This window comes from Mustelus asterias, chromosome 12, assembly GCF_964213995.1.
Source record: "Mustelus asterias chromosome 12, sMusAst1.hap1.1, whole genome shotgun sequence".
Lineage (NCBI taxonomy): Eukaryota > Metazoa > Chordata > Chondrichthyes > Carcharhiniformes > Triakidae > Mustelus > Mustelus asterias.
The window spans coordinates 11,330,756-11,344,686 of NC_135812.1; the positions used below are offsets into that span (position 1 = coordinate 11,330,756).

Genomic DNA, 13,931 nt, shown 5'->3' on the forward strand with positions numbered 1-13,931 from the left:
TTACCTCAGAAACTTTCCTTCCCCCCTTCAATGAGACATTTAAACACGCGATGTGTAGGTACCAGTGTTGGACTGGGGTAAGCACAGTAAGAAGTCTCACAACACCAGGTTAAAGTCCAACAGGTTTATTTGGAATCACGAGCTTTCAGAGCGCTGCTCCTTCACCTGCTTTAGGGCAGCGAGTGCTGTAAAAAAAAGGGCGTGTCCTCCTGCGCTGCGCTCGTTTTACACTCTGTCACTGGAGCAGGGAACACTTTACACCGTCTGAGTTTTACCCGGCCCGAGTCAGGAAGGTCGGGCGAGGCTGGCGCTTTCCATTTTGAGCTGATGACCGTCACTCCAAGCAAGTCGCGGGTCCCTGATCTACTCGGAATCTCAGTGAAAAGGGAACGAAATCCCTATAACCACAGCAGGAAAATGTTCCAGTTTGATCTGATTTGATTTATTCTTGTCACATGTATTAACATACAGTGAAAAGTATTGTTTCTTGCACGCTACACAGACAAAGCATAACGTTCATAGAGAAGGAAAGGAGTGAGTGCAGAATGTAGTGTTACAGTCATAGCTAGGGTGTAGAGAAAGATCAACTTAATTCAAGGTAAGTCCATTCAAAAGTCTGACAGCAGCAGGGAAGAAGCTGTTCTTGAGTTAGTTGGGGTACGTGACCTCCAACGTTTGTATCTTTTTCCCGATGGAAGAAGGTGGAAGAGAGAATGTCCAGGTTGTGTGGGGTCTTTAATTATGCTGGCTGCTTTGCCGAGGCAGAGGGAAGTGTAGACAGAGTCTAGCGATGGGAGGCTGGTTTGCGTGATGGATTGGGCTACATTCACAACCTTTTGTAGTTTCTTGCAGTCTTGGGCAGAGCAGGAGCCATACCAAGCTGTGATACAACCAGAAAGAATGCTTTCTATGGTGCATCTGTAAACGTTGATGAGAGTCGTAGCTGACATGCCAAATTTTCTTGGTCTTCTGAGAAAGTAGAGGCGCTGGTGGGCTTTCTTAACTATAGTGTCAGCATGGGGGGGACCAGGGCAGGTTGTTGGTGATCTGGACATCTAAAAACTTGAAATTTCTTACCCAGCTGCTCAGTAACTAAATCCAGCAACAGTAAATTCCCAAGATGTACTTGTAAATCCATCAAAACAGCCACTAAACAACGGGGGGAATTTCCCTGTCCCGCCCACCACGGGAATTGTAGCGGGTGGGGGGCGGACCATTTAAAGGTCCATTGACTTTGGACGGGATTGTCCGGTTTTGGGGTGAGCACAGATGGAAATTCCCACCCAACATTTTCCTCTTCCTGTATATCTTAGTCCTAACTTCAGAGCAACATCCTTTGAATCTAATTGGGAGGGTGATGGCCCAGTGGTATTATCACTAGACTATTAATCCAGAACTCAGCTAATGTTCTGGGGACCCGGGTTCGAATCCCGCCACGGCAGATGGTGGAATTTGAGTTCAATAAAAAATATCTGGAATTAAGAATCTACTGATGACCATGAAACCATTGTCGATTGTCGGGAAAACCCATCTGGTTCATTGATGTACTTTAGGGAAGGAAATCTGCCGTCCTTACCCGTCCAGCTGACATGTGACTCCAGAGCAATGTGGTTGACTCTCAATTGCCCTCTGAAAAGGCCTAGCGAGACATTCAGTTCAAGGGCAACTAGGGATGGGCAATAAATGCTGTCCTAGCCAGCGACGTCCATGTCCCACAAATGAGTAAAAAAAAACAACTTGCTATCTTGAGTTGCACCATCTGTGAGTGAGGCGGCTGGTTTCATGTTAAATTATGAACGGTTTCTGCTGTTGATTCACATTCGCTATGAATTTGATCGTGATTCCGCAAATCCATCTCAGCCACGCGGTCCATGGACAGAGACCTCCATCAGGCTAAGCTGTATCTGAACCCCTTTCAGCCATTATAACTCACAGGTCTTGCCTACTTGGCTCCAATGTCAGCAGTGAATCACTTACCTTTGGTGAAGCTGTTGTAAGGGTAGACTGCCGCCACGGCTCCCGCCTGCAGGTTGGCCGACAGTGCGAACGGGATGGAACTGATCCACTCCATGACGTGCCCCGTTTCGTTCTGTCTCTCCACTTTCCTTTCATCGAACGCGTCAGGGAAGTTCTGATCCAGATCAAAACCATCAGCGTTGTCCCTGGAAAGGAAATCAACGGTCTCACTCGTGGTGGTGACTTGCAGGGGACTGAGGGGCGAGGCATATTTGGAATCATAGAATCCTTACAGTGCAGACCCATCCAGTCTGACTCTCTTCCAGAGTATCCTACCCAGGCCCCCTCCCCCTGCCCTATCCCCATAACCCCACACATTTACCACTGCTAACCCATCTAACCGACAGATCTTTGGACACTATGGGGCAATTTAGCATGGCCAATCCATCTAACCTACACTACTTGGGACACTAAGGGGCAATTTAGCATGCTCAATCCATCTAACCTACACATCTTTGGATACGAAGGGACAATTTAGCATGGCCAATCCATCTGACCTACACATCTTGGGACACTAAGGGGCAATTTAGCATGCTCAATCCATCTAACCTACATATCTTTGGACACTAAGGGGCAATTTAACATGGCCAATCCATCTGACCTCCACATCTTGGGACACTAAGGGACAATTTAGCATGGCCAATCCATCTAACCTACACATCTTGGGACACTAAGGGACCATTTAGCATGGCCAATCCATCTAACCTACACATCTTTGGACACTAAGGAGCAATTTAGCATGGCCTGTCCATCTAATCTACACATCTTGGGACACTAAGGGACAATTTAGCATGGCCAATCCATCTAACCTACACATCCTTGGACACTAAGGGACAATTTAGTATGGCCAATCCTTCTAACCTACACATCCTGGGACACTAAGGGGCAATTTAGCATGGCTAATCCATCTGACCTACACATCTTGGGACACTAAGGGGCAATTTAGCATGGCCAATCCACCTAATCTACATCTTTAGATTGTGGGAGGAAACCGGAGCATCCGGAGGAAACCCATGCAGACACGGGGAGAATGTGCACACTCCACACAGTCACCCAAGGCTGGAATCTAACCCAGGTCCCTGGCACTATGAGGTAGCAGTGCCAACCACATTGAAATACGTTGAAAGTTACAAGAAAATTGACCCAATTCAGCCCAAAATTCTGAAGCCCCCCCCAGCATCCTCCTCCCACTGTTACTTTGGGAGGGCTGGGTACAAGATTGAAACTGAACCCGGGTCCCTGGTGCTCTGAGGCAACCATGCTAACCACTGTGCCACCGTGCTGCCGGTTCCATCACAGTCTGTCACTAACAACAGCAATTTGCTGCATCCCAAAGGAGGAGGAGGCGTGAATGCTAAATTAAATTTGACATTGAGCCACAGAAGAGATATTGAAGCGGATGACCAAATATTCGGTCCAAGATGGAAGTTTTTCAGGAGTATCTCAAAGGAGGAAATGAGAGCGAGTCAGGCAGAGAGTTTGGAGTCGGGATCCCAAAATACACGCAGCTATAACGTCACGGATGGCGGAGCGACTAAAATCGAGGAGTGCACAGGAGGCCAGAATTGGAGGAGCTCAGATATCTCAGGACTACAGGAGATCACAGCGATAGGGAGGAGCGAGGCCGGGGAGGGATGTAAAAACAAGGATGAGGAATTTGGAATTGAAATTGAAGAATTGCTGAGCGGAGAGAGAGTGCTGTGGAGAAATTGCGGTCTAAAATATTCCCTGATTTCCCCAGCACTCTTCCCTCTATCTGTACCTTCCAGCAGTTCCATCACAGTCGCCTTCAATGGACATTTCGAATCCGTCGGGATTCATGCTGGGCAGAACGTGGATTCGAGTGCTGTCCATAAACCAGGTGAGCTCAGGATTCTTGCCGTAATTGGTCACAAGGTGCAAAATGAAGTGTAAGAGGATATCTCGTCCCACTGCCTGTACAGTCCAAGAACAGAAGAGGTTAGACAGCAGGGGGCAGTGGTGACATGTATAACTGAATGCGATACGGTTCAGTATCAATCTCCTCTCCTTCTCCTCAAAACCTTGCTCTCAGCGTCAGCATCTGGCTCAGGCAATGAGCCTGTCTATGTCTGAAAGACAGGAAGAAGTCTCACAACACCAGGTTAAAGTCCAACAGGTTTATTTGGTAGCACAACTGTAAGATGAAGGATAAGTATGGTAAGTTTTGGGAACCTTGGACAACGAGAGATATTGTGAGCCTAATCAAAGAGAAAAAGGAAGCATCGCTTCTCGGCCTTTTGGCTAAGATCAAGTGTAGTATGGATAGGATGCTGTGCTTGGTTGAGGTCATTAGGTTACATTGAAGCTTCATATGTTTCATATGAAGCAATTTTTAAAAGCAGCATCTCAGCCTTTTGGCAAAGATGCAAATGTGATCCAGCCTTGGAGGAGGAAACCTGTCCCTCCTCCAATCAGCTAGGCTCATGTAGATCAGGCCCAAGACAGGTGTGAAGGCCCTGTCTTGTCAGCCTGGATCGGAAATGTCTCAACTTGTTGAGACTCTGAATTGGACTTGATTTGATTGAATTGGAAAAGTATATTAAAAAAAATTTGTCAAAACTATTTTAAAAGCGGCATCTCGGCCTTTTGGCTAAGATGCAAATGAGATCAAGCCTTGGAGGCGGAGATGTCTGCCTACTCCAATCAGTTTGGCTCATGTAGATCAGGCCCAAGACAGGGTAAAGGGTCGCATACCCTGTCTTGTCAGCCTGGATCGGAAATATCTCAAATTGTTGAGACTCTGAATTGGACTTGATTTGATTGAATTGGAAAAGTATATTTTTAAAAAATTGTCAAAGCTAGGAGGCTGGGAACACACGAAGCAAGTGTGGAATGCAAGGAAAGTAGAAAGAAACTTAAGCAAGGAGTAAGGAGGGCTAAAAGAGGTCATGAAAAAGCATTGGCCAGCAGGATTAAGGAAAATGCCAAGGCTTTTTATACATATATAAAGAGCAAGAGGGCAGTCAGGGAGAGGGTTGGCCCACGCAAGGACAAGGGAGGGAATCTATGCATGGAGCCAGAGGAAATGGGTGAGGTATTAAATGAGTACTTTGCGTCAGTATTCACCAAAGAGAAGGACTTGGTGGATGATGAGTCTGGGAAAGGATGTGTAGATAGTTTGAGTCATGTTGAGATCAATAAGGAGGAGGTATTGGGGTCCTTGAGAAACATTAAGGTAGACAAGTCCCCAGGGCCTGATGGGATATACCCCAGAATACTGAGAGAGGCAAGGGAGGAAATTAGAATCATAGATGAATCATAGAAACCCTACAGTGCAGAAGGAGGCCATTCGGCCCATCGAGTCTGCACCGACCACAATCCCACCCAGGCCCTACCCCCACATATTTTACCCGCTAATCCCTCTAACCTACACATCCCAGGACTCTAAGGGGCAATTTTTAACCTGGCCAATCAACCTAACCCGCACATCTTTGGACTGCGGGAGGAAACCGGAGCACCCGGAGGAAACCCACGCAGACACGAGGAGAATGTGCAAACTCCACACAGACAGTGACCCGAGCCGGGAATCGAACCCGGGACTCTGGAGCTGTGAAGCAGCAGTGCTAACCACTGTGCTACCGTGCCGCCTTGCTGGGGCCTTGAGAGAAATCTTTGTATCCTCACTGGCTACAGGGGAGGTCATGATGTGGAGATGCCGGCGTTGGACTGGGGTAAACACAGTAAGAAGTCTCACAACACCAGGTTAAAGTCCAACAGGTTTATTTGGTAGCAAAAGTCACTAGCTTTTGGAGCGCTTGCTGCCCCTTCATCAGGTGAGTGGGAGATGTGTTCACAAACAGGGCATATAAAGACACAAACTCAATTTACAAAATAATGATTGGAATGTGAGTCTTTACAGCTAATCAAGTCTTAAAGGTACAGACAATGTGAGTGGAGAGAGCATTAAGCACAGATTAAAGAGATGTGTATTGTCTCCAGACAGGACAGTTAGTGAGATTTTGCAAGTCCAGGCAAGTCGTGGCGGTTAACAGATAGTGTGACATGAACCCAAGATCCCGGTTGAGGCCGTCCTCATGTGTGCGGAACTTGGCTATCAGTCTCTGCTCAGCGACTCTGTGCTGTCGTGTGTCGTGAAGGCCACCTTGGAGAACGCTTACCCGAAGATCAGAGGCCGAATGCCCGTGACTGCTGAAGTGTTCCCCAACAGGAAGAGAACACTCTTGCCTGGTGATTGTTGAGCAGTGTTCATTCATCCGTTGTCGTAGCGTCTGCATGGTCTCCCCAATGTACCATGCCTCGGGAGATCCTTTCCTGCAGCGTATCAGGTAGACAACATTGGCCGAGTTGCAAGAGTATGTACCGTGTACCTGGTAGATGGTGTTCTCACGTGAGATGATGGCATCCGTGTTGATGATCCGGCACGTCTTGCAGAGGTTGCTGTGGCAGGGTTGTGTGGTGTCGTGGTCACTGTTCTCCTGAAGGCTGGGTAGTTTGCTGCGGACAATGGTCTGTTTGAGGTTGTGCGGTTGTTTGAAGGCAAGAAGTGGGGGTGTGGGGATGGCCTTGGCGAGATGTTCGTCTTCATCAATGACATGTTGAAGGCTCTGGAGAAGATGTCATAGCTTCTCCGCTCCGGGGAAGTACTGGACAACGAAGGGTACTCTGTCCACCGTGTCCCGTGTTTGTCTTCTGAGGAGGTCGGTGCGGTTTTTCGCTGTGGCGCATCGGAACTGTCGATCGATGAGTCAAGCACCATATCCTGTTCTTATGAGGGCATCTTTCAGCGTCTGAAGGTGTCTGTTGCGATCCTCCTCATCTGAGCAGATCCTGTGTATACGGAGGGCTTGTCCGTAGGGGATGGCTTCTTTAACGTGTTTAGGGTGGAAGCTGGAGAAGTGGAGCATCGTGAGGTTATCCGTGGGCTTGTGGTACAGTGAGGTACTGAGGTGATCGTCCTTAATGGAGATGCGTGTGTCCAAGAATGCAACCGATTCCAGAGAGTAGTCCATGGTGAGTCTGATGGTGGGTTGGAACTTGTTGATGTCATCATATAGTTGTTTCAGTGATTGTTCACCATGAGTCCAAAGGAAGAAAATGTCATCGATGTATCTAGTGTATAGCATCAGTTGAAGGTCCTGTGCAGTGAAGAAGTCTTGTTCGAACCTGTGCATGAAGATGTTGGCATATTGAGGTGCGAATTTTGTCCCCACGGCTGTTCCGTGTGTCTGGATGAAGAACTAGTTGTTGAAGGTGAAGACATTGTGGTCCAGGATGAAGCGGATGAGTTATAAAATTGCATCTGGAAACTGGCAGTTGTCGGCGTTGAGTACTGAGGCAGTTGCAGCAATGCCATCGCCGTGGGGGATGCTGATGTAGAGTGCCGAGACATCCATTGTGACGAGGAGTGCTCCTGGTTCAACTGCTCCATGTGCGCTGAGTTTCCGTAGGAAGTCCGTAGTGTCGGGACAAAAGCTGGGGGTTCTTTGTACAATGGGTTTCAGGATGCCCTCGACGTAGCCGGAGAGGTTCTCGCACAGGCTCCCATTGCCCGATACGATGGGACGGCCGGGTGTGTTTTCCTTGTGTATCTTCGGGAGGCATCTACTGGGGAGGTCCCAGAGGATTGGAGAATAGCCAATGTTGTTCCTTTGTTTAAGAAGGGTAGCAAGGATAATCCAGGTAATTACAGGCCGGTGAGCCTTACATCAGTGGTAGGGAAATTATTGGAGAGGATTCTTCGAGACAGGATTTATCCCCACTTGGAAATAAGTGGACGTATAAGTGAGAGGCAACATGGTTTTGTGAAGGGGAGGTCGTGTCTCACGAACTTAATCGAGTTTTTCGAGGAAGTGACGAAGATGATTGATGAGGGCAGGGCAGTGGATGTTGTCTACATGGACTTCAGTAAGGCCTTTGACAAGGTCCCTCATGGCAGACTGGTGCAGAAGGTGAAGTCGCATGGGATCAGAGGTGAGCTAGCAAGGAGCTAACAAAACTGACTTGGTCAAAGAAGATAGAGGGAGCAGTGGAAGGGTGTGTTTCTGAATGGAGGGCTGTGACAAGTGGTGTTCCTCAGGGATCAGTGCTGGGACCTTTGCTGTTTGTAATATATATAAATGATTTGGAGGAAAATGTAACTGGTTTGATTAGTAAGTTTGCGGATGACACAAAGGTTGGTGGATTTGCGGATAGCGATGAGGACCATCAGAGGATACAGCAGGATATAGATCAGTTGGAGACTTAGGCGGAGAGATGGCAGATGGAGTTTAATCCGGACAAATGTGAGGTAATGCATTTTGGAAGGTCTAATACAGATAGGAAATATACAGTAAATGGCAGAACCCTTAAGACTATTGATAGGCAAAGGGATCTGTGTGCACAGGTACACAGGTCACTGAAAGTGGCAATGCAGGTGGAGAAGGTAGTCAAGAAGCATATGGCTTGCTTGCCTTCATCGGCCGGGGTATTGAGTTTAAAAATTGGCAAGTCATGTTGCAGCTTTATAGAACCTTAGTCGCACTTGGAATATAGTGTTCAATTCTGGTCGCCACACTACCAGAAAGATGTGGAGGCTTTGGAGAGGGTACAGAAAAGATTTACCAGGATGTTGCCTGGTATGGAGGGCATTAGCTATAAGGAGATGTTGGAGAAACTTGGTTTGTTCTCACTGGAGCGACGGAGGTTGAGGGGCGACATGATAGAAGTCTACAAGATTATGAGGGGCATGGGCAGAGTGGATAGTCAGAAGCTTTTTCCCAGGGTGGAAGAGTCAGTTACTAGGGGGCACAGGTTTAAGGTGCGAGGGGCAAGTTTTAAAGGAGATGTACGAGGCAGAATTTTTACACAGAGAGTAGTGGGTGCCTGGAACCCGTTGCCGGGGGAGGTAGTGGAAGTGGATACGGTAGTGACTTTTAAGGGGTGTCTTGACAAGTACATGAGTAGGATGGGAATAGAGGGATAGGGTCCCCGGAAGGGTAGGGGGTTTTAGTTAAGTCGGGCAGCATGGTCGGTGCAGGCTTGGAGGGCCGAAGGGCCTGTTCCTGTGCTGTAATTTTCTTTGTTCTTTGTTCTTTGTTCACAAGCTTTCGGAGTCTCGCTTCTTCTTCACTTACCCGAGGAAGGAGCGAGACTCCGAAAGCTTGTGCTACCAAATAAACCTGTTGGACTTTAACACGGTGTTGTGAGACTTCTTACTGTGCCCACCCCAGTCCAATGCCGGCATCTCCACATTATGTCTGAAACTCCAGAGATTTCAGCGCAATGTTGCGGTTAATACTTCAGCACCGAAACTTTTTAACTGAGACACGACACAGCAGATGGTGGAATTTAAATTCAATATCAAATGATCTGGAATTAAAAATCTACTGATGACCATGAAACCATTGTCAATTGTTGGAAAAATCCATCTGGTTCACTAATGTCCTTCAGGGAAGGAAATCTGCCGTCCTTACCCGGTCTGGCCTACATGTGACTCCAGGGCCGCTGCAATGTGGTTGACTCTCAACTGTCCTCTGAAATGGCAGAGCGAGACACCCAGTTCAAGGATGGCAAGGGATGGGCAATAAATTCCCAGCTGGAAAATTGCCCACCCTGCCAGCGACGCCCATGTCCCACGAATGAACAAAAAAAATGAAGGACAGTGAGTGAACTCTAAGCCAGAGAGGAAACCTTTCAAGCTGACAATAGCAGCAGCAGCAGAATGTCATGATGGGTAACTGAGCGAGAGGGTGCCCCCAACTGGAGGTGCCTGCTCTCCAAGCTTTGAAAATCCACGGTAAAAGAATAGATTAATCAGCCTGGCCACTGTTCATTTATTTTATTCATTCATGGGTTCTGGGCATCGCTGGCAAGGCCAGCATTTATTGCCCATCCTTAATTGCCCTTGAGAATGCTGGGGGGGGGGGAGTGGGGGAGAAGTTGGGAGTGATGGCAGGGTGGCTTGTAAATGCAGCTGACCCTAGACAAGGAGGGAGGGTCTCCAAGCCCACCTCGAGCTCTGGTGCCCCGGGTCTGCCACCCTGAGGTTGCCCCCCCCCAGGCAGCTGCACTGTTCCCCACTGCATGTGGGGGACCTGGAGACCGGTCGGAAAATTCCCAGCTGGTCTCTTACATTGATGAGCTAAATTGCCCACCCGCCTCTTGCGGGCAGATAAAACCTGTGCCACCCACCATACTGTCTCTGGGAAATTGACCCGGGGGGGGGCAGGGCGGAGGGGGTGGAATGGAGCCAGCAAATTGGCATGCCAGCCTGCGGCGCAAAGATCCACACCACCTGCCTCCATTCCCACTCCTGGTTTCCATCAGAAAAGCTGCGTTTCCCCCCACCACCCCGTCAAAGGTCTCAGGTCGACACAAAAGAATTCATGACGATATTGGAAGACAAAAGAAAGGCAGGAACGGTGTCCTGGGGTCCTGGCCAACATTCCTCCGTCAAACAGCACCAAAAAAACAGATTATCTGTTGATTTATCAGATATGCTGTCTGGGGGACCTTGCTGTGCTTCAGAATCCCCCTAAATCCCAGCAACAGCTGCGTTTCAAACAGTGTTTCATCAGCCACGTAATACTATGGGATGGCCTGAAACTGTGAGAGGAGGAGGCGATGGCCCAGTGGTATTATCGCTGGATTATATAATCCAGAAACTCAGCTAATGTTCTGGGGACCCTGGTTCGAATCCCGCCATGGCAGCTGGTGGAATTTGAATTCAATAAAAAAAAATCTGGAATTAAGAATCTATTGATGACCATGAAACTATTGTTGGAAAAACCCAAGTGGTTCACTAATGTCCTTTAGGGAAGGAAATCTGCCGTCCTTACCTGGTCTGGCCTACATGTGACTCCAGAGCCACAGCAATGTGGTTGACTCTCAACTGCCCTGGTGCAACTAGGGATGGGCAATAAATGCTGGCCAGTCAGCGACGCCCATGGCCCACAAATGAATTAAAAAAAGGTCAAACAGTCTGTTGCTCTCATTCAACTGGCCTCCCCTGCTTCACTGTGACTTAAAGTCTATTTATTAGTCACAAGGAGGCTTACATTAACACTGCAATGAAGTTACTGTGAAAAGCCCCGAGTCACTACACTCCAGCGCCTGTTCGGGTACACAGAGGGAGAATTTAGCACGGCCAATGCACCTAACCAGCACGTCTATTCGGACCGTGGGAGGAAACCGGAGCACCCGGAGAAAACCCACGCAGACACGGGGAGAACATAGAAACATAGTAAAACTACAGCACAAACAGGCCCTTCGGCCCACAAGTTGTGCCGAACACATCCCTACCTTCTAGACCTACCTATAACCCTCCATCCTATTACGCTCCATGTACTCATCCAGGAGTCTCTTAAAAGACCCTATTGAGTTCACCTCCACCACCACTGACGGCAGCCGATTCCACTCGCCTACCACCCTCTGTGTGAAAAACTTACCCCTAACATTTCCCCTGTACCTACCCCCCCCAGCACCCTAAACCTGTGTCCTCTCGTAGCAGCCATTTCCACCCTGGGAAAAAGCCCCTGAGAGTCCACCCGATCTATGCCTCTCAACATCTTATACACCTCTATTAGGTCTCCTCTCATCCTTCGTCTCTCCAAGGAGAAAAGACCGAGCTCCCTCAGCCTATCCTCATAAGGCATGCCGCTCAATCCAGGCAACATCCTTGTAAATCTCCTCTGCACCCTTTCAATCTTTTCCACATCCTTCCTGTAGTGAGGCGACCAGAACTGAGCACAGTACTCCGAGTGTGTGCAGACTCAGCACACAGACAGTGACCCGAGCCGGGAATCAAACCCGGGTCCCTGACGCCGAGGGGCAGCAGTGCTAACCACTGTGCCCACCCCGTGACTTCCAGAGGTTTGACAAGTATATCATTAGACCCATGTTGTCCGTGGGGGAGTTTGACGGTCTTTAATATTAAGAGCCCTTTAATATTAACATCCCGGAGATAGGGTTGTAGAGAAGCTTTGTCAAAGTGACGGCGAGAGGAGCCGCTTGCTGCTGCCTCAGTTGAGGAAAAGCGCATTTGCCCAAACAACGCTGGAAACTGGGCCAATGTCCAAATACCCAACAGGAAACAATTATCATCAGCAGCTCATGATTATTAATGTAATAGTTGAAGGCTCTGCTGTGTGCTTACACTCTGCCTGCACTGTAAGCACTCAATGTTCTTTTATATTCAATAATAATTATTGTTTTGTGGATGTTGCAGTGAGGGATGACACACACTGTGCGCGTCAAATACTTTTTGTACTCTCCTGTCTCTGGTGTCAGGATCGGGCAGACACAAAGCTGGAACGTGCAGTGAATGTACCATCTGCACTGCTTATAGCATCCCTGGCAACTTAGATTGTGTTTTAATATCAGATACAAACTGACTAAGGCTTTCAGCACAACAACAGACAAAGGAGCTTCATACGAATACGTTAACGCTTCACAGGCAATTATTCCGGCTTCAAATTCCTGGCTGACAGACTCCCACGTGTACTGATTAACTCTTTTGTGGTCCACTTAACAACTGCTTTGGAATACTGTTCATTTCTACAGAAGGAAGGTGCCCCTTTCAGGAGTTGTACTTCAAGTGGTAACCACTAGATGGCAGGCACATCCGAGAGGCTGGAATCATAGGATCACACAGTGCGGACGAGGCCCTTCGGCCCATCAAGGCAACACCGACACGTCAGAAATACCGGACCTCCCACCTAATCCCATTTACCAGCGCTTGGCCCGTAGTCTTGAATGTTATGACGCGCCAAGTGCTTATCCAGTTACTTTTTAAAGGATGTGAGACATCCTGCCTCCACCGCCCTCCCAGGCAACGCATTCCAGACCCTCACCACCCTCTGGGTAAAAAGGTTTTTCCTCACATCCCCCCCCTGAACCTCCTACCCCTCACCTTGAACTTGTGTCCCCTTGTGACTGACCCTTCAACTAAGGGGAACATCTGCTCCTTATCCATTTTGTCCATACCCCTGATAATCCTGTACACCCCGATCAGGTCGCCCCTCAGTCTTCTCTGCTCCAACGAAAACAACCCAAGCCTACCCAACCTCTCTTCATAACTTAAACGCTCCATCTCAGGCAGCATCCTGGTGAATCTCCTCTGCACCACCTCCAGTGCAATCACATCCTTCCTATAATGTGGAGACCAGAACTGCACACAGTACTGTAACTGTGGCCTCACCAAAGTTCTATACAACTTGTGGTAATAGAATCAGGGCCTAGTTTTAAGGCCGATTAAATTGGATATCCTAAATTAAAGAATTGGGCATATTAAAATCAAACACAGTCAAATCTCGGACTGGCCAGACTTGACGCAGGAACATGTCTGGGCCTGGCCTATCAATCATCATGTGGAGATGCCGGTGTTGGACTGGGATAAACACAGTAAGAGTTTTAACAACACCAGGTTAAAGTCCAACAGGTTTATTTGGTAGCAAATACCATTAGCTTTCGGAGCGCTGCTCCTTCGTCAGATGAAGTGGAAATCTGCTCTCAAACAGGGCACAGAGACACAAAATCAAGTTGATTTTGTCCATACCCCTGATAATCCTGTACACCCCAATCAGGTCGCCCCTCAGTCTTCTCTGCTCCAATGAAAACAACCCAAGCCTACCCAACCTCTCTTCACAACTTAAACGCTCCATCTCAGGCAGCATCCTGGTGAATCTCCTGAACCTCTTGATTTTGTGTCTCTGTGCCCTGTTTGGGAGCAGATTTCCACTCCATCTGACGAAGGAGCAGCGCTCCGAAAGCTAATGGTATTTGCTACCAAATAAACCTGTTGGACTTTAACCTGGTGTTGTTAAAACTCTTACTATCAATCACCCACAAAGATCATTGCACTCTACTGAGACCCAGCAGGAGATCTCTGCACCCCATTGAAATGCGCCGGCCTATTGTTAGAAGCCCAGATTGGGCCAGACTTTTTGCCACCTAGA

General features: G+C 48.3%; 1 protein-coding gene and 1 pseudogene across 1 annotated transcript in view; one reads left to right on the forward strand and one right to left on the reverse strand.

Annotated features, from left to right (window-relative positions):
* Positions 1-268: 268 nt before the first annotated feature.
* LOC144501870 (carboxypeptidase D-like) overlaps positions 269-13,931 on the reverse strand; it is a 181,707-nt gene continuing 168,044 nt past the window's right edge. The window contains exons 18-20 of the mRNA XM_078225914.1: positions 3,779-3,951; positions 1,978-2,162; positions 269-398 (exon numbers count right to left, since the gene is read on the reverse strand). Of these exons, the coding sequence (XP_078082040.1) occupies positions 376-398; positions 1,978-2,162; positions 3,779-3,951 (381 nt within the window). The 3' untranslated portion in view covers positions 269-375. The remainder of the gene's footprint in view (positions 399-1,977; positions 2,163-3,778; positions 3,952-13,931) is intronic.
* On the forward strand, positions 4,259-4,461 carry LOC144502204 (U2 spliceosomal RNA; annotated as a pseudogene).